A 19,367-nucleotide genomic window follows, 5' to 3' on the forward strand; every position below is an offset into this window, starting at 1 on the left:
TGCACAAATCAGGCACATTCTACATGCTGAAAATATAGTAGTGAACAAGGCTTAAAAGCCTTTGCCACAATTCTAATAACATATGAGGACCATGTTAAACAAATGAACAACAAAGGAACAAATGTATGATTTCAGGTGGCCGTTAAGTTCACCTGGGAAAAAAATGGAGTGACTATTCAGTGTGTAAATAAGGTCAACTGGAAAGAGGTGAGATTTAATTTCAGGATCAAATTTCAGAACATGACAGAACATGATCAGCCAGTGTAAAAACCCATGAGGAGCTAGATTTGGGTAGAGAGAGCAAACCTAAAAGAAATGTATGAGGATACTGGAGGATTTTAATCAGAGAGACAAATCATCTGATGTGGACTGTTGAAGACCCTGCTTCATGCTATGGGAATACCTTTTATGGGACGGAACAAGAGCGTATTGTAATCACCTACAGGAGGACACTGTGGCTTTGGCAAAGGTCTGTCACTGACGCCTGAGTGACCTTGGACAAGTAACACATCATCTATCTAATCGCTCTGTTTCCTAATCTGCAAAATTAGATAATGTTGATTGAACTAGGATACAGGAAGTGAACATAACTGCCTGGAATAGTTAAGTGCTAAATTGGTGCTGGTTTTCTTAAAAATTAGGACTATTAATATAAAACAGACACGTGAGCTGTCAGTTCAGTCGCTCAGTCATGTCCAACTCTTTGCGATGCCATGAACTTCAGCACTCCAGGCTTCCCTATCCATCACCAACTCTTGGAGCTTACTCAAACTCATGTTCATCGAGTCGGTGATGCCATCCAACCATCTCATCCTCTGTCATCCCCTTCTTCTCCTGTGTTCAATCTTTCCCAGCATCAGGGTCTTTTCCAGTGAGTTGGGCCTTGGCATCAGGTGGTCAAAGTATTGGAGTTTCAGCTTCAGCATCAGTCCTTCAAATGAATATTCAGGACTGATTTCCTTTAGGATTGACTGGTTTGATCTCTTCGCAGTCCAAGGGACTCTCAAGCGTCTTCTCCAACACCACAGTTCAAAAGCATTAATTCTTCAGCACTCAGCTTTCTTTATAGTCCAACTCTTACATCCATACATGGCTACTGGAAAAACCATAGCTTTGACTAGACAGACCTTTGTTGGAAAAGTAATGTCTCTGTTTTTTAATATGCTGTCTAGGTTGATCATAGCTTTTCTTTCAAGGAGCAAGCATCTTTTAGTTTCATGGCTGCAGTCACCATCTGCAGTGATTTTGGAGCCCAAGAAAATAAAGTCTCTCACTGTTTTTATTTTTTCCCCTTCTACTTGCCATGACATGTTGGGACCAGATGCCATGATCTTAGTTTTCTGAATGTTGAGTTTTAAGCCAACATTTTCAATCTCCTCTTTCACTTTCATCAAGAGGCTCTTTAGTTCTTCTTTACTTTCTACCATAAGGGTGATGTCATCTGCATATCTGAGGTTACTGATATTTCTCCTGGCAATCTTGATTCCAACTTGTGCTTCCTCCAGCCTGGCATTTCACATGATGTACTCTGCATATAAGTTAAATAAGCAGGGTAACAATATACAGCCTTGACATACTCCTTTTCCTATTTGGAACCAGTCTGTTATTCCATGTCCAGTTCTAAATGTTGCTTCTTGACATGCATACAGATTTCTCAGGAGGCAAGTAAGGTGGTCTGGTGTTCCCATCTCTTTAAGAATGTTCTATAGTTTGTTGTGATCCACATAATCAAAGGCTTTAGCATAATCAATAAAGCAGAAGTAGATGTTTTTCTGGAACTTTCTTGCTTTTTTTGATGATCCAACAAATGTTGGCAATTTGATCTCTGGTTCCTCTGCCTTTTCTAAATCCAGCTTGAACATCTGGAAGTTCATGGTTCATGTACTGTTGAAGCCTGGCTTGGAGAACTTTGAGCATTACTTTGCTAGCATGTGAGATGAGTGCAATTATACAGTAGTTTGAGCATTCTTTGGCATTGCCTTTCTTTGGGATTGGAATGAAAACTGACCTTTTCTAGTCCTGTGGCCACTGCTGAGATTTCCAAATTTGCTGGCATATTGCATTCAGCACTTTCACAGCATCATCAGCACTTTCACAGCATCATCTTTTAGGATTTGAAATAGCTCAACTGGAATTCCATCATGTCCACTGGCTTTTTTCATAGTGATGCTCCCTAAAGCCCACGTGACTTCACATTCCAGGATGTCTGGCTCTAAGTGAATGATCACACCATCATGGTTATCTGGGTCATGATGATCTTTTTTATATAGTTCTTCTGTGTATTCTTGCCACCTCTTCTTACTATCTTCTGCTTCTGTTAGGTGCATCCCATTTCTGCCCTTTATTGTGTCCTTCTAACCCAGGGATCAAAGCCTGGTGTCCCACACTGCAGGCAGATTCTTTACCTGCTGAGCCACAAGGGAAGCTTCGTGAGCCTTAATACACAGATTTTCAAATTTCTTGCAATACTCTCTCTCTGAGCATGTGTAGACATTATCTTATTTTGTAAATTTGTTTCCCATTCATTAATTATTTAGTATATTGATCAGTATAGGTTAACTCATACTAAGTCCCCAAGTCTTTGGGTCTTAATACAATGAAGGTTTCTTTCTTCTCACATTAATTTGATGTGTTTATAGAAATCCCCCACCATTCTTGTCATCCCACTTCTAGAAACTACTGCTTTCAAGTTTGTCCTATCAGGGAAATTGTGTAGCAAACTAAAGGTCGTACTGCCATAATACAGTGTTCATTTAGTATTATCAATTCTTATTAATTTATAATAATTGCCATTTTCACTAGCTGCCATTTTTCCCTGAAAGAACAACATTGTCTTCATATGTTTTTAGCACATTGAAAAGTCAGAAGGTCTGTGAGTTTTGGGGAAGGTAGTTGTTCAGGACGTGAGGGTTTCAGGGACTCAGAGCCTTGAGTCCAGATTTGGCTTCAGTGACTATGTGACTTTGAACAAGTCATTTAACTTTGCCAGGATTCTTCATTACAACTCTTCCAATAAAATATACTATCAAAATGCCAAGAGTCATTATATTCTTGCACAAAATTAAAACGATGCAAATAGAATCATTTAAATGAATCATTTTGTCTACCTCTTTACCTCAACATGAAGGATCCCTATGGCACATTCTAGAGAGGTCTGTTCAGTTTAGGTTGAAATGACCTCAGCAAAGTGACTTTTATCATTTGTTTTGAGAGGCGGTATCATTAATCTTTTTTGCACCCCCCTCCTTTTGGGGCTCACTTCAATTAAATAGGCAGGGAGAAGAGAATGTTGAACAACATTATAAAAATGTTAATTTCTAATGTCACTGACTAGCTCTTAATCACACTATTAGACATATGTTCTGATTTAATGATCCTGACAAGCACGCGGTTAAGACCAAGATCGACTTTGATGAATGCCTAACATTATTTTGTGATATGGATGAGGTTGTTTTTCTTTCTGTTTAAATGTTTCCTTATAAATTGCATTCTATTTAGAAAGAAAGATAATGTGAAATACTTTGGTTTTCAGAATCTCCTTTCCTAAATCATCATTTTGATGTTTTGATCATAAAATGAAACATTTGGGTGTGATCACTGTAGCTATTTGTCCTTACAATTTTGGTGGCTCCTTCCTCTTATTTTTAAGCTCAAAATGCTCTAACTGCCATCAATGAAATAATGTATCTTTAGTGTGTGCAGAAATCTCATTATTTCAAATAGTTTCTTCCTAACGATGCTGCGGGGAAGATTGGATTCCTTTCCTTGTGTCTGTTATTCATATCTTCTTCTTTGGTGGTACCATTTGCTGAAGTCCCCACAATACCAAGCCTCTGGTCAAATGTTACCATTTCCATTGTCATGAACGTAAACAATTTCTGTGAGACATTTTTCAGGAATCTTGGACAGAATTCATGGTTTCTTCTTCTGGACTTTCCTACTATTTTATTAACAGCTATATTTTGACCCTAAACTCATTTTGACTTGCATTTCTTTTAACTGTGTATATAACCTTCTTCCCTAAATGTTATGAGCCCCCTTGGGACAGTGAAAGTCTATTGAACTTTATATAATTAGAATATCTCCCTATGACGTTTACAGCATAGAATTAAGAAATAATTGGATGGAATGATTATATATAATGTAATGCACACTAATAATTTATATCATTTTATTTAATCACACTGAGTTATAAATCCTATCTGTATACATGTGTGTGTGTACGGTGGCTTCCCTGCTGACTCAGTCGGTAAACAATTTGCCTGAAATGCAGGAGGCCACCTGCAGTACAGATGCATACACACATATACAGAGCCTAGTTCTCATCGCCTATGGCTGGAGGCTGCGGCAGGTGACAGCCAGTGATCAGCCATGGGGATAGTTCCTCCAAAGCTCTATGCAGAGCTTCGGGGTAACGCCTGAGTGAGAGCATTGAACCAAGAAGAGCTGAGGCAGAATGATGGCTGGTGGGGGAGCCGCTCTCCAAATTGCAGGAAGAGCCGAGCATCATGTTTAAAGGGGGCAGAGGTGGCCTGAGAGTCAGGGCTGTGCCACCGACGATTGGAACTCAGTTGGGACGGACTCGGAGTGCGCCCAGGTTAGGTTCAGGTAAGGAACGTGTGAGAGGAAAGAAGGGTACTTCCCGCGCAGCTGCTGAAATGTCTGCTCTGACTGCTTCCATTTATGCGTCAGAAGATAGAAAATCAGTTGGACCAAAACAGAATTGATGTTTCTCTTTATTTTCCTCATCCTCTGGTGTGCCCCTTTATTCCTGTTGCCCACCAACTTGCAATTGAAAGGAGGACCTTCGTGGACCATTGTGTATACTTCCACATCATTCCACAGAATTTTTGAATGTCGTTGATATTTATTTGTATTTTATCAGCTATTCTCACAATAATGCTATGCTGCCTGTTGCCAGACTCAGTGGCATGCAAGGCCCAGGACTTATGCTCACAGGTCTGAGTGTCACATAGGACAGGCGTTCCGCATGCCCCATCCTGAGGTCCCCCGTGACCATCTCAAATGTGTTCTCCCGCCATGTCAGAGACACCCCACTCCCAGGAGCAGTGGAAACATGCATGCTTCTTAAGGTCTAGACTCCAAGCTGACATAACCGCATTGTTTAAAAAAAATTATTCCTAATTGGAGGATGATCGCTTTACAATATTGTGTTGACTTCCGTCATAGATCAGCATGAGTCCACCATAGGTAATATATCAGCATGAATCCACCATAGGTAATATATCAGCATGAGTCCACCATAGGTATATGTATGTCCCTTGACTTCCGTCATAGATCAGCATGAGCCCACCATAGGTATACGTATGTCCCTCCATCTTGACCCCCCTCCCACCTCCCACCGCATCCCTCCCCTGTCCCAGGGACCAAAGCAGGTAGCAGGAGGAAGACATCAGTGAGACAGGGGTATTTAGCACTTGCAAGGGCCCCACGATACCACATGCTGTGAATCCAGTCTCTTCAATGCCCAAAATGTGGTGGAATTCTCTTCCTGACTACATCACTAGGGTCTTGAATGAAGGCAGATCAGTCACCCTTTTTAATCCTCAGTTTCTCCATTTGTTATATTTCAACTTGTACTCTGCAGAGAAATAAGCACAAAGATGGACATCTAAGAAGATAATTGGTGGTGGTTTAGTCACTAAATTGTGTCTGACTCTTGTGACCCCATGGACTGTAGCCCGCCAGGCTCCTCTGTCCATGGGATTCTCCAGGCAAGAATACTGGAGTGGGTAGCCATTTCCTTCTCCAGGGGAAATCTTCCCAACCCAGGGATTGAACCCAGGTCTCCTGCATTGCAGGCAGATTCTTTACCGACTGAGCTACAAGGGAAGCCCAAAATTAAACATAATTTAAAGCTCCTGATTTCAAATGTGTGTGTGTATTTTGTCTTTATTTCCTTGTTTCCCATCCTTAAACTTTTGCTCATTTGTATTCAAACAATCAGTCAAAACAATTTGCAAATTTTATACTGATTTCCAGATATGAGAAGGGGACCCCAAGTTTCACTGGTACAGGCACTGATAAATTCCAAGCAAAACAAAGTCTTGGGATGCTATATGTTACCAAATAAGAATTAGTGAAACTACTAGAAGGCAACATCTGCACCAGCTTGCATGCACAAGATGGTTGTTTAGAACTAAGACCACTGATAATAACACTATTAATATGATCACAACCTTGGTTTAGCTTACAAATAAAAATAAACCATGATGACACTGAACTTCACTATGTGATCAAGATTCTACACAATGGAGGAGAGGTTTGGACAGTGCCAAGACAGAGAAGTGGAGTGGGAACTTGTACAAGCCAATTTGGAAAAACTTATTCAAACACATGAGGTTTTTTTTGTGGTTTGTTTGCACTTTTGGCTCCTCTGGGTCATCACTGCTGTGCACAGGAGTGCCAGCAAGCAGAAGCCACTCTTCACTTTTGTCCCTGGGTTTCTCATGATGGGTGTTTCTCTTGTTGGGGAGCACAGGCTTCAGAAGTTGCAGCATGCAGACTCAGTAGTTGTGGCCCAGGGTTAGCAGCCCTGCAGAATGTGAAAACTTCCTGGCCTGGGCATCAAACCCATGTCCCCTGCATTGGCAGGAGGCCTCTTGTCCACTCTTACCAGCCGGGAAGGCTAAACACACAATGTCTCACCCCTGTGTTCCCTGGACTTACTCACTGGACGGACCCACTTCAGCTTACCCCAGGCCTGAGAATGCTTTTTGCTCTAAATAAACCCTCTTGAATACAGCTTACCTGAGCTAGTGGTTAGAAAGAAAGTAATTCACTTGAACCAGTGTCCAACCATTTACAGCTGTTTGGAACAAAGTAAAACAGATTTAAAATTATTCTTTAAAAAGAAGACAGTGGTTAACAGACATCTCTAACTGGAATTCTAACTTAAAAGGTAATAAAGGGAATTGAAACATTTTATTTTTTATCTTGTGTACATAATTCTATTCAGAGCAGTTCTATGGGGTTAGAAAGGCAAGAATTCTTTTTTTTTATTTGTTTTTAATTGAACAATAATTGCTTTAGAATATTATGTTGGTTTCTGCCACATATCCACATGAGTATGCCTATGGGAATTGAAACATTTTAGAGTGGAGGGTAGTAGTTTTCAGGTGAGGATGGTCCTTCAGTCTGTCTGCCCCCAACTCAGCACCCCTAAGATGCTTTTGCTTTTCACAGTACCCGTTTTATCTTTTTCTCATCACTTGCAGGTTCTTGGAAGCTCTAGATTGTCATTCTCTTCCTATTTGCCTCAGTGACTTCCATAAGGATATTAGCAGTTAAGCCAATTCAGAGAAAGTTGTTGCTATTTGTATACATGAATAATTTATAAATTACATATTTGTACATCAGGAGCTGTATATGAAATCAAATCTTGACAAGGCAAAATTCTAACCTAATATCATTCTCAGATAAATGTTACTATTCTGTTTAAAATGATAAATCATGAAAATAGCTTTCAATAATTGTTTCTTTCACTTTCAAAAGATAAATACACATTAAGTGCCTGGTGCATACCAAACAGAAACAGATCAGCTATTTCCAAAGAAAACCTAAGCCTAACCTCCTTCAACCTAAGGTATATAACACCTACATCTCTGCCTATATATATCTGTTGTTTGGATATATTATCATCTTCTGGATAATATTTTTATCTGCTTAAACATTTTCAATTATAGAGGATGACTTCAGCATATATTACTAAACTGGCAAAGAAAAAAAATGACAGGGACAAGACTCAGAAAAAGTTTTCTACTAATTACATAAACCACAATTTAGAGGTTACATACTAGCTTTGTATGGGTTAAATATGAACCCATGTAGTATTGACTTTCATAATATTTTTTGTCCAAATCTTCATACATTTGTACTTGAAATATGATGACTTTTTAAACAGTTTAAAAGATATGATAACCTTGGAGCTAGTCTTTGTCGTGACAGGGATCAGTGGGGATGAAACAGGGCCACCCTGTCGTCCGAGCCAACACTCCCTCCCCCACTTTTGTGTGGACCCCTCCCCACTGAGGACCGAGTCAGGCTCATCTTGGCCTGCACGCTGTGGTATATCCTTTTGTGACTTTAAAAGAAAATTGATTTCTGTATATATTCAATTTTGTTGGTCTAAAATCTAACCCAGTGTACTCAGTTGTGATATGCCTGCCAGATTTAATTAGCATTTGAGCTTGTGACTCTGAGTCTGAACGTCGCGAGAACTCAACATTATTCTCTAGAAATACTTTCCACAAAAGTGTATATATATGTGTATGGATATCTCTCTCTCTGTATATATGTGTGTGTGTGTAGAGAGAGAGAGAGTGAGAGAGAGAGAGCAAGACAGAGGAAGGAGAAAAAGAGATAGGAAAAAAGAAAAATGGAGGAAAGAAAGGGGAGGATAAAGACGGGAAGAGATGAAGGAAGAGAGGGTGGGAGGGGGATATCCATGTAAATATACATGAATGTGCACTGTGTGTGTATGTCCTTTGTTCATATATATACACACACACACACTGTATATATATACATATACACTGTGTATATATATCCTTTGTTCATGTATATACACACACACACATACACTGTATATAGATACATATACACTGTGTGTATATATCCTTTGTTCATGTATATACACACACATATGCACTGTGTGTGTATGTCCTTTGTTCATGTATATACACACACACACTGTATATATATACATATATGCACTGTGTGTATATATCCTTTGTTCATATATATACACACACATACACTGTGTGTATATATCCTTTGTTCATGTATATACACACACATATGCACTGTGTGTATATATCCTTTGTTCATGTATATACACACACATATGCACTGTGTGTATGTCCTTTGTTCATATATACACACACACATATGCACTGTGTATATATATCCTTTGTTCATATATATACACACACACATATACACTGTGTATATATACATATACACTGTGTGTATATATCCTTTGTTCATGTATATACACACACACATACACTGTGTATATATACATATACACTGTGTATATATATCCTTTGTTCATATATATATACACACACATATGCACTGTGTGTATATATCCTTTGTTCATATATATACACACACACATACACTGTATATATATATCCTTTTTTCATATATATATATACCTATACATACACACTGTGTATATATATATATATCCTTTGCTCATATATATATATATATACACACACACATACACTGTATATATATACATACACACTGTGTATATATATCCTTTGTTCATATATACACACACACACATACACTGTATATATATACATATCCACTGTGTATACATAGCCTTTGCCCTCTTCCTTCCTTGCTTGCTTTTCTTCTGTTCTTTCTTCCCCCTTTTTCTTTCCTTTTTTCTTTTTTCCCATCTTTCTTTCTCTCTTTCCTTCCATCTCTCTCCATATGTGTGTGTGTGTTTGTGTGCGTGCATATGTATGCATGTATGCACATAGATATCTGTACACAATTACTTACATAAATACTTTCATGAAGAGTATTTGTGTCCCTGTCCATACGAGGTATATATGTTCTTCAGGACATATTCATCTCAGTTTCCGTGACCCCCCTGTGCCACGTCAGGCTTGCCCCTTGCTGACTTGTGAAGCATCTTGTCTTGCAGATGGGACTCCATTGACCTGGTGGATCGGGCGGTCCAATGAAAGGCAGCCCTACTGGGGAGGCGCCCCTCCCGGAGTTCAGCAATGTGACTGCGGCCTGGATGAGAGCTGCCTGGACATTCGGCACTTTTGCAATTGTGACGCTGACAAGGATGAATGGTAATGGGAATGCTGATCTCTCTGCACTTGTGGAGGAAGCCCACTAAGAGATGCATAAAATATCCCATAAAATAAAGGAACATGAATGAGAAATTCCATATGAACTAGGGCTTCTTAACGATGGTGATCGTTTTTAACTCTGGAAATTGCCAGTCCTAGTATTTTAGGGCTATTACTGAAGTTTGTAACATAAAGCATGTGGCAACACCATCATCTTATATTCTCAACATTCCATTTTTGACATGAGAATGAAATGTAATATTTAGCTTTGCAATTTAGCTGGCATTTCTATAATGTGTAGAATATAGGCTTTGGGAAAAAATATGGAAGATAGGGATGCGTAATTACACAGACTGTTTCTTTATTGTTCCATTATCTCATTGATGAATGACCCAGCCACCAGCCAACCCTATTATCGCCAGTAAAAACAGAGAATTTATGTTTATTGAACGTCGATTTAACCTTCGGTAAAGTAAAGTAAAGGCGCTCAATTATGTCCAACTCTTTGCGACCGCATGGACTGTAGCCTACCAGGCTCCTCCCATGGGATTTCCCAGGCAAGAATGAATACTGGAGTGGGTTGCCATTTCCTTCTTCAGAGCAACCCACTAATTCTTTTGTATTTTTTATTGAAGTACAGTTGGTTTAAAATGTGGTAGTGTCAGGTGTACAATACACACAAGTGTACACACACACACATACATCTTGTTCAGATTCTATTTCCTTATAGATTATTACAAGTTATTGACTTATTGACTATAGTTTCCTGTGCTATACAGTGGATCCTTTTTATGATTTTTAAAAATGTTATATTGGAGTGCACTTGATCTACAACGTTGTGTCAGTTTCAAGTGTACAGCAAAGTGAGATAGTTATACATATTTTTTTTTTCAATGTTGCTCAGTTGTGTCCGACTCTTTGTGACCCCATGGACTATGCAGTCCATGGAATTCTCCAGGCCAGAATTCTGGAGGCGGTAGCTATTCCCTTCTCCAGGGGGTCTTCCCAACCCAGCGATTGAACCCGGGTCTCCTGCATTGCAGGTGGATTCTCTACCACTGAGCCACCAGGGAAGAGCCCCAGTTATACATATAGCTATTATTTTTCAGGTTCTTTTTCATTCAGATTATTACAGGATACTGAGTAGAGTTCCCTGTGCTATACAGTAGGTCTTTACTGCTTACCCATTTTATATATAGTGGTGTGTATCTGTTAATCACGGACTCCTAATTTATCCTTTCCCCCCTCTCCCCCTCAGTAACCATAAATTTGACAAAGAAAGCAAACCTATTAATTTTTTATGATCTTCTCACTTTGGCATCTTACAATTGAGGAATGTACATTACAGAGAAATTAAATTATTTTCTCAAGGTCACACTCATCTATTAAAAGGCAGATCCAGAGTTTGAACTCCTCAACACCAAATTACTTTTGTAGATAAATTTAGCTTTTAGTTCTCATGGCCATGGCATCTACTTTTCCTTTGCCCTCCTGGACAACTGTTTGTTTTTTCAATGTAGTGATGGTGAAAGTATGTACAGAACATTTCCAAAGACAGTTTGGTTTTGAAAAATTTAAGACCTTCTTTGGTTTTGGTTTTGTAAATTGTGCTTGCTTCATCAAGTACTGCTCCAGTATAGTTAAGATTTCCTGTGTCAAACTGCTCCCAACCTAGTGGAAATGACTTTAAAGTGTTTTTCTTTCACTGTTTTAGTTGATAACACCAGGGACTGTTTCAGATAAAATTTTAGGTCTGCTTTAAACCTTAGTTCAATGAGGAAAAGATCAAACACATGGCTCTATCAGTCTCCACTAAATGGTCCATGGCTTTGGGAAGTTGTAGGCTGCTTGGGGCCTGAGTCATGTGATCTGGGCCTCCTAACTTGGCAAATCAGATACAGTTAACTGGATGTCTCCATTCTTTGGGGCCTCCACTCTATCCTGCAGGACCTTCTATCTCATCTTATAGATCTGCACATAAAAAATAACTCTCCTTCTTTTTGAATATTGGGTCTCTTTTAACATTACTTCCCCCAAATCTTACCCTTTGTACAGTAGAAGTTGATGGTAGCTAGCTGAATAGATGAATGTAGTAGACCTTTGAGAAGTGATCCTAAAATGGCAACTACAAGCTTGAGAGACATGTGAAAAAGTGACATGATTGTGGGGCCCGGAAAACATAATCAAAATCCTCTGCACCCAGCAGTTTGATCCACTCATTCTATTTTGATTCTTTAACTTCCTTTTGCCATGCTGACATTAGAAATGTACAAATTTATAGACTTACATGCAGACACCTTCACTTTATTCTGTATTCAGAGAAGGTGGTCACGGGGATTAGAATGTAAAGAGCCGTCGAGAAGGGAAAGTGTTTCTCCTGAGTGCCTGAGACCTCTCCCAGGGTATCTCAATCATAGTCACCGCATAGTGCATTTTGCTTTCTGCTAAGCCAAGTAGAGCCTCAGCTGTCTTCCAAGACTCTAGCAATTGATAATATTTTATTCTGTTTTGAGAAACCTCTGTACCTGAGTTACTTACTATCATATATTTCAATGTTGCTGTCCGGGCATTAAGTCGTGTCAGACTCTTTGCAACAACATGGACTGCAGCACGCCAGGGTTCTCTGTCCCTCACCGTCTCCTGCAGTTTGCTCAAACTCAAGTCCATTGAGTCAGTGGTGCCATCCAGCCATCTCATCCTCTCTCATCCCCTTCTCCTACCTTCAATCTTTACCAGCACCAGGGTCCTATTTATTTCAACAAGTCGGCTCTTTCCATCAGGTGGCCAAAGTATTCTAGCTTCAGCATCTGTCCTTCCCATAAATATTCAGGGTTGATTTCCTTTGATGAGGTTTGATGGGTGCCAAGTAAATAAGAAAAACTGAGCATGCTCTGGGTATAGATAAAAGTAAAGCAGCTCTGATGATGATGAGAGTGGAGAGAGGAAACACCCCAAACAGGATTCCTTTGAATAAAGGGAAGCATCAGAGAGACATCTGGACAGGTGTACTGTAGAGCTGACTTCTCCAGGGGTTTCCACCCCTGTCGGAGAACTAAAGAGGAAGAAAGAAAGCAACGAGCAAACTTGTAATGAATACAGTCTCACAGCGAATGATTGTTTTCACGGGAACTTCTCTCCAGTAGAATGACTCAGCCTCTAGACCTCCTCCCAGTTGGGTGTTTTCTGACTTAATAACTTCAGACCAACAGGCTGCTGAGAGCAGGAATGGAGGCTGGCAAACAGCTCATGCCTAGAGATCTCACAAGACAGCGTTGGGAGGTGGGAAAACAGTCATCCGGGTAGAAGGGAACAAACTGGGACACAAGGGGTGGTTGTAGAACAATAAAAACGATGTTGGGTGGTGAGATGGAGGAGCAGAAAGATGGTCCAAAGTGTGCCTCCTCTTGATGACCCCAGACCCAGATGAAAAGTTGTCTCATCCAGACAACCAGGTAAAACTAAGATGAAGCTCTCTTTTCTAACAGCAGGACATACTTGAATTTATTCATAAGCAAGCATAGATATTTTATGTGGTTTTCAGTCCCTCTGTTCTTTGCCTCTTTTCTTTACTTCTCCCTTGTATAAATGGCATGGCACAGAATAGAAAGAGAAAATGGTATAAAGTTTATATTCTGGTCATCTGATCATCGAAAAAAGGAAACCTATTGTTCTTTTTATTTTTTTAAAGCAGGATATTTAGGTTATTCTTTTTTTCTCAGCATGTGGCATCCCAGAACATCAAATCACTATTAGCCCTTGATTGCACTTCTATGCCACCAAGAAATTATCTAATAAATGGTGCTGAAGCCATGAATGAATGATGGGTGAATGACTTCAGTAAATGCATTTTTACCTCTCTGTCTTTTTGCAAATTGGGCCATGATCATTCTAGGATTAACAGATATTTACTGCAGTGTTGACTGTTACTCACCTTTTATTATCTCACCAGAAATATTTACTCAAAGTTTAAACTTTTTTGCTGCAGATGGATTTTCTCTCAGCTATCAAAGCGTAGTCAGAAGTAGTCACGCCACTCCCAAAGCTTTATTTTTATACATTTGCCTTGAGCTGTTCTCTTTGTAAAGACAGGTCTAATCCAGTCCCAGAACCTTGACCTTCACAAGGGCCCTTCACTCCTTTCCTCGGAGACTTAATGAGACAGTTGCCTTGGGGAAAATGATGCTGGTTACATCCAAGGGTTTATGGTTTCGCTGTCTCTTCACATAGGCTATTCTTTGATCTTTCAGACCCCTTTTGATTTCCCCAAAACCACTACCTCTGGGATGCCCACCGTCAGTGATCGATGGTGCTTCAAACTAGGTAATGTCATAAGATGAGGCAGGAATTCTAAAATCTGGAAAAGAAAGACTCTATTTCTTATTTTAAAAGATGATATTGTACAGTCTCTACTGGAGGAAATTTTTTATTCATAGATCTGTTTATGAGCTATTCCAGTGATTATGAAGGGTTCTCTGGGTTTTTACTCTCTCAGTCCCTGATTTCCATGTTCATCTACCAATATAATCAAAGCCAGAGCCTTGCATTGGGAAAAGTATGCTTGGCACATGGTAAGTTCTTCATACATTAACTTCTGAGTGAATGAATGAATCAGTGAGTTTTTTTGTTTGTTTGTTTGTTTCCTTTCTCCCCATACTCTCATCCTGGACAAATATGCCTTCCCCTTGCTAGTATGTTGCTTTTATTCCATAAGTTGCCACTTAAAGCACATATTCTGGAGCAACTTGATACTGACTTGTTTACACTAACAATCCTATGACTGGGGTTCAGGTTGTTTTTAAATAGAGTGTTTTGCAGTGCATCTGACAGGAGATGAGAGAAGGCATCGCACACTGAAGAATAAAAGGAACGATACAAAAATGGGAAAGCACAGCTTATAATCAGGAATGGATATCTTAAAACTAACATATCACGTCATCACTTTATAGAAATCTAGATGGAGTAGAGTAGTTAACACTTTGCCAAGGGTAGCATTAAGGAATATTTTTGTTTTTGTGTTTTTTTTATTCAATGATGCTACCATCCTATTAATAACATCTAATTTCAAAATATCTAACAAGCAATTTAAGACCTGTTGGTTCTAGGAAACAAAACATAGCTATGAGATAGTCTTCTTCTTCTTCTTCTTTATAATTGTAAAGATCAAAGATGTAGACTGAGTCTTCTATTGCCTCAGTTACCTGTCAACCTGTACAACTTTATCATCTCTAGATTTTATGTAGAGTCACATTTCTTGAGTAATTGCAAAACTGTGAGTATCAGAAATAGATAGAACTCAAAGTCAATGTCAAGGTTAAAATGTGCATTTCTTTAATAAATTTCATGCACCATTTTGATTTGGGCCATTATTGTATACCAAAATATTATAATTCTACTTTAATGCAATGAGTCTTTGGCTTCTATTTTAATGTGCCGACTTATCACTAATTATATTGCATTACTCACCTAAAAGTAGCTCTTACTCAGAATAAAATTAGATGAGCTGCTTACCTTCTTGGACACTCTTTAAGTCTGCTTATAGCTGTCAGTTTTGACTCACCCAATTTATGTATCTGTATTTAGCAATGTGTGGGGAGAACAATTTTTTCTGATTTTTAAAATTTAGAAGTTTTTTTAAATCACAATATAAATATGTTTATTATATCCTTATTATAAAAATTCGAATATTGCAGAAATGGTAAATAAAAAAGCTCCTCCTTTATCAGCAGTAGGAATTATGTTATTTATACCTAATATTTAAAATTGTAGCATTTTATGTAATACTTTGAGATAGTAATAGTGGAGCATGTTCAGTGAAGGTGTGACAGTGTCAGTACAGTAGTTCAGTCACATCTGACTGTTTGCTGCCCCAAGAACTGAGGCCCGCCAGCTCGTGTCCATGGGATTCTCCAGATAAGGATACTGGAGTGGGTAGCATTCCCTTCCCCGGGGGATCTTCCTGACGCGAGGATCAAACCCTGGTTTCCTGCCCTGCAGGCAGGTTCTTTATGGTCTGCGCCACCAGGGAAGCCCAGACGTAGGGTACATCTACATATAAATGTCTTCCTATGTATTTTTCATACTTATTAATATTAAAGTGTACTCATTTTTCACTGTTTTACTATAAAACATATCATTCTACAACTTGCTTTCTACGTGAAATATGTCTCAGAGAGCTTTGACTTAGCATCTTTAAATAAGCATAAGCATGAATGCATACTGTCCATTTTAATGGCTGTAAAGTATAGTTGTATCATAGCTTATAGCTTGTCATAAAATTATAAACATTTTGTTTGTAAATGATATTTTACTATTAGAAAAAGTGTTGCAATGAACATTTCTGAGTCTTGACATACCTTTTTCATTTTAATTATTAGCATTTCTATCGCACAGCTTTCTAGTGTAGGATTGTTAAATCATCCTCTTTTCTATTTGATAGATGTGGCCAAACTGCAGAAGGGACGTTGGACTTTATACAGACCATAGAGGCGTCAGCTCAGAGCTGGCCTCCCTGACCCTGGGGTGAGCAGGTGGTTTCACCACAGAAGTCAGATCTGCAGAACTCATTAGCCTCAAAACAGAGCCACACAGACCCTTCAGTTGACCCAGCTTATGATTGCCAGGGCGAGGGATGGGGAAAAGGAATTGTTAGGGAGCTGGGATGGACAGGTACACACTGCTATGTTTAAAATGGATACTCAACCAGGACCTACTGAACAGCACGGGGAACTCTGCTCAATGCTATGTGGGAGCCTGGATGGGAGGGGAGTTGGGGGAGAATGCATACATGTATATGTGTGGCTGAGCCCTTTGCTGTCGACATGGACTATCACAATGCTGTTAACTGGCTATGCTCCAATAAAAATAAAAAGTGACAACAGCAACAGCAAACAGAGCCACGCAGTGGGACATTAGTTACAACCTCGTTTCACTCAGAAATTTCTAGAACCCTTGGCCAGGTGTGGACAGCTCTGACAGGACGCTGCAGGTGTTGGACCCTCGTTCCATTTTTTATTTTTTTCTCTGTGTTCATCATTTCTACTGTGCCTGCTGGTGCTCCAGGTGACATTCATGCTATCTACAAATAAACCCCAGTGTTGGCCTTGTTTTCAAAGAGTAGAGTCTTCATCATTAACAAGGAGAAGAAAGAGGAGAGAGAAGGAGGAGGAGAAAAGGAAGGATCGATTTCCTCTCTTTTGTAAATCTGCCTTATAGGATTTTAGTGAAGATATTACAAAGTAATATTGTAATAAATACACAGAACACACACAACTGTGGCTCCTTATGCTGGCCGCACCCTCATTTCCTGTATCTAAACTGTAATTTAACTGTGTCACATTTTATTTTGCTGTGGGATGATCAAATCCTGAATTTGTCACTTACTGACTATCATTTAGCCTCGCTGAGTTTCAGGTTCTTATTTGATTTAAGAACATGGAAAGAAACAGAAGAAAAGAATGCCCATTGCTGGGGAGTGCTGGTTGAGTTGGCATGAATTTGCTCATCTAGCAGATCTACCAGACATTTAGTTCTCAAAAATGTGTTAGTCATTGGTTTTATTATTATTTTATTACTTTGACAGCATCTTAACCTAAGAGGCAATATCAATTTATAGAATGTAGACTAACTTCTTTTTGTTTGTTTTTAATTTTCATTGGAGAATAGTTTTTTTTTTTTTAACAATGTTGTGGTAGTTCCCGTTGTATGGCAAAATGAATGAACACACACATACACACACACACACATGTCCCCTCTTTTGTGGATTTCCCCCCGTTTTGGTCAGTACAGAGCATTGAGTAGAGTGCCCTGCGCTGTACAGTAGGTTATCATTAGTTAACTTCCTTAATTAACTTCTGCAAAAGCGGTACATACCTATATGCAATAAAATGAGAAAATGAACTAGTGTATCAGGGTAATCAAATATATCATTCATCCATCACACTCTAGGTAAATAAGGAAAGAGCACTGAAGACCTCTCTCCCCAGAATCGGGCTGCCCTCTGAAAGTTCGCTGGTAAAACTCATCATGTCATGGTTGGGGCTGGGTCTGCCAACTAGAGATAAACCAGAAGATTGCTTGCTAAATGTGTCACCAAAGAGTCTGTGGGCTCCCAGAATTCCTGTCAAGGTGACCTGTTTGTAATCTCAGAGAATGCAGGGCTGGAAAATGGTTGCAAATTAGAAAACTGAAACCTGATCAATTGAAGTGTATCTTGTGTGGAGAAAGCCTATGTGAACAGTATGGGAGAATCAGCCTGAGGCCTAAGAGGACAGCTCGAGGACTCAGGACTGGGCTATTCTGGCTCTGCCTGGAGGACATGTTAAACAAACCTGGGAAACACAGCCTCCACTCCTGAGACAGCCACTCTCTGGAAGCATCACACAAGGCCTGGAGGAGAGCAAAGCACGCTGGTTACAGCAGAAGTTTGCTGTCCACCCTAGCTTCTCCTGGGCTTCTCCCACGGCGCATCAGGTAAAGAGCCCACCAGTAACGCAGGAGATGCATGAGATGTGGGTCTGATCCCTGGGTCGAGAAGACCCCTGGGAGAAGGGCATGGCAGCCCACTTCAGTATTCTTGCCTGAAAAATCCCACAGGCAGAGGAGCCCGCTGGGTTATGGTTCACGGGACTGCAAAGAGTCTGGCGTGACTGGAGTGAGTCAGCTCACACTGGCTTCTCCACTTGCCGACAGCTCCCCTGAGAGGCCAGCTCGTTGCTGAGTTTCCTCTGCGGTGCAAGCAGGCGATGTTAGAACACCATCGCAGGACTGGTGGGAGGGTGGAAGGAGATTGGATGTCAAACTCTTCCTTGTGTGCTCACCTGGCCAGGGAATGGCACGGGGTGGCTCCCATCCTCAGGGTCTGCAATGTGAGATGCTCGGCGGAATCCCAGAGCCAGCAGTAGGGTCTCAGAATCGCCGCCCCGCACCCACGCAGGGCCTCTATCCTATGGGCCTTTTTCTTTTAGGAAGAACTCCTCCTATGAAAGACAAGGGTGGCTTTAAATAGCAATTTTTGTCTACTCTAATATGTTAAATATTTGGAAATTTGGACCCTTCCTGTAAGAGATAGAGATTTCTTTACAAGGTTTGAAGTGATGCAGCACATCTTGTCCACATGTATGTGTGTGTTTCTGAGCACGTGGAGAGATGTGAGAGGGGACAGGGCTGAGGCAGGAGCGGCGAAAGCAGGCCAGGTAACTCACCCAGGCCCGGGCAGACGCTGGGCCTCAGAGTAAAACCGGGGCCAGGAGGATGAGGAGCGGTGTAGGGAAAGGGAGTTTGACGGACATTGTTGATCAGCGATGAGGGAGAAATTGAGGAAAAGAGGAGAAACGAAGCCCAGAGGTGTCCACTGCAGCATCTGGGGAGCCCAGGGCCAGGTCATTCACAGAGTAAGGAGCAGGGTGGCTGGTCCCTGGGAAGGCGACCCGTGGAGGAGATTTGTAAAAACATGTGTCACAGACGGCTGAATGAGTATGTATCTATGACGAAATGCATGTGAGTGTGTGTGTGTGTGTGTGTTAA

General features: G+C 40.2%; 1 protein-coding gene across 2 annotated transcripts in view; it reads left to right on the forward strand.

Moving 5' to 3' along the window:
• The window catches only part of CNTNAP5 (contactin associated protein family member 5), a 1,008,111-nt gene that overhangs the window by 789,254 nt on the left and 199,490 nt on the right, over positions 1–19,367 (forward strand). For both annotated transcript variants that reach the window (XM_070476362.1, XM_070476363.1), the window contains one exon: positions 9,689–9,845. In XM_070476362.1, coding sequence (XP_070332463.1) covers positions 9,689–9,845 — 157 coding nt within the window. The remainder of the gene's footprint in view (positions 1–9,688; positions 9,846–19,367) is intronic.

Source organism: Odocoileus virginianus, chromosome 13, assembly GCF_023699985.2.
Source record: "Odocoileus virginianus isolate 20LAN1187 ecotype Illinois chromosome 13, Ovbor_1.2, whole genome shotgun sequence".
NCBI lineage: Eukaryota > Metazoa > Chordata > Mammalia > Artiodactyla > Cervidae > Odocoileus > Odocoileus virginianus.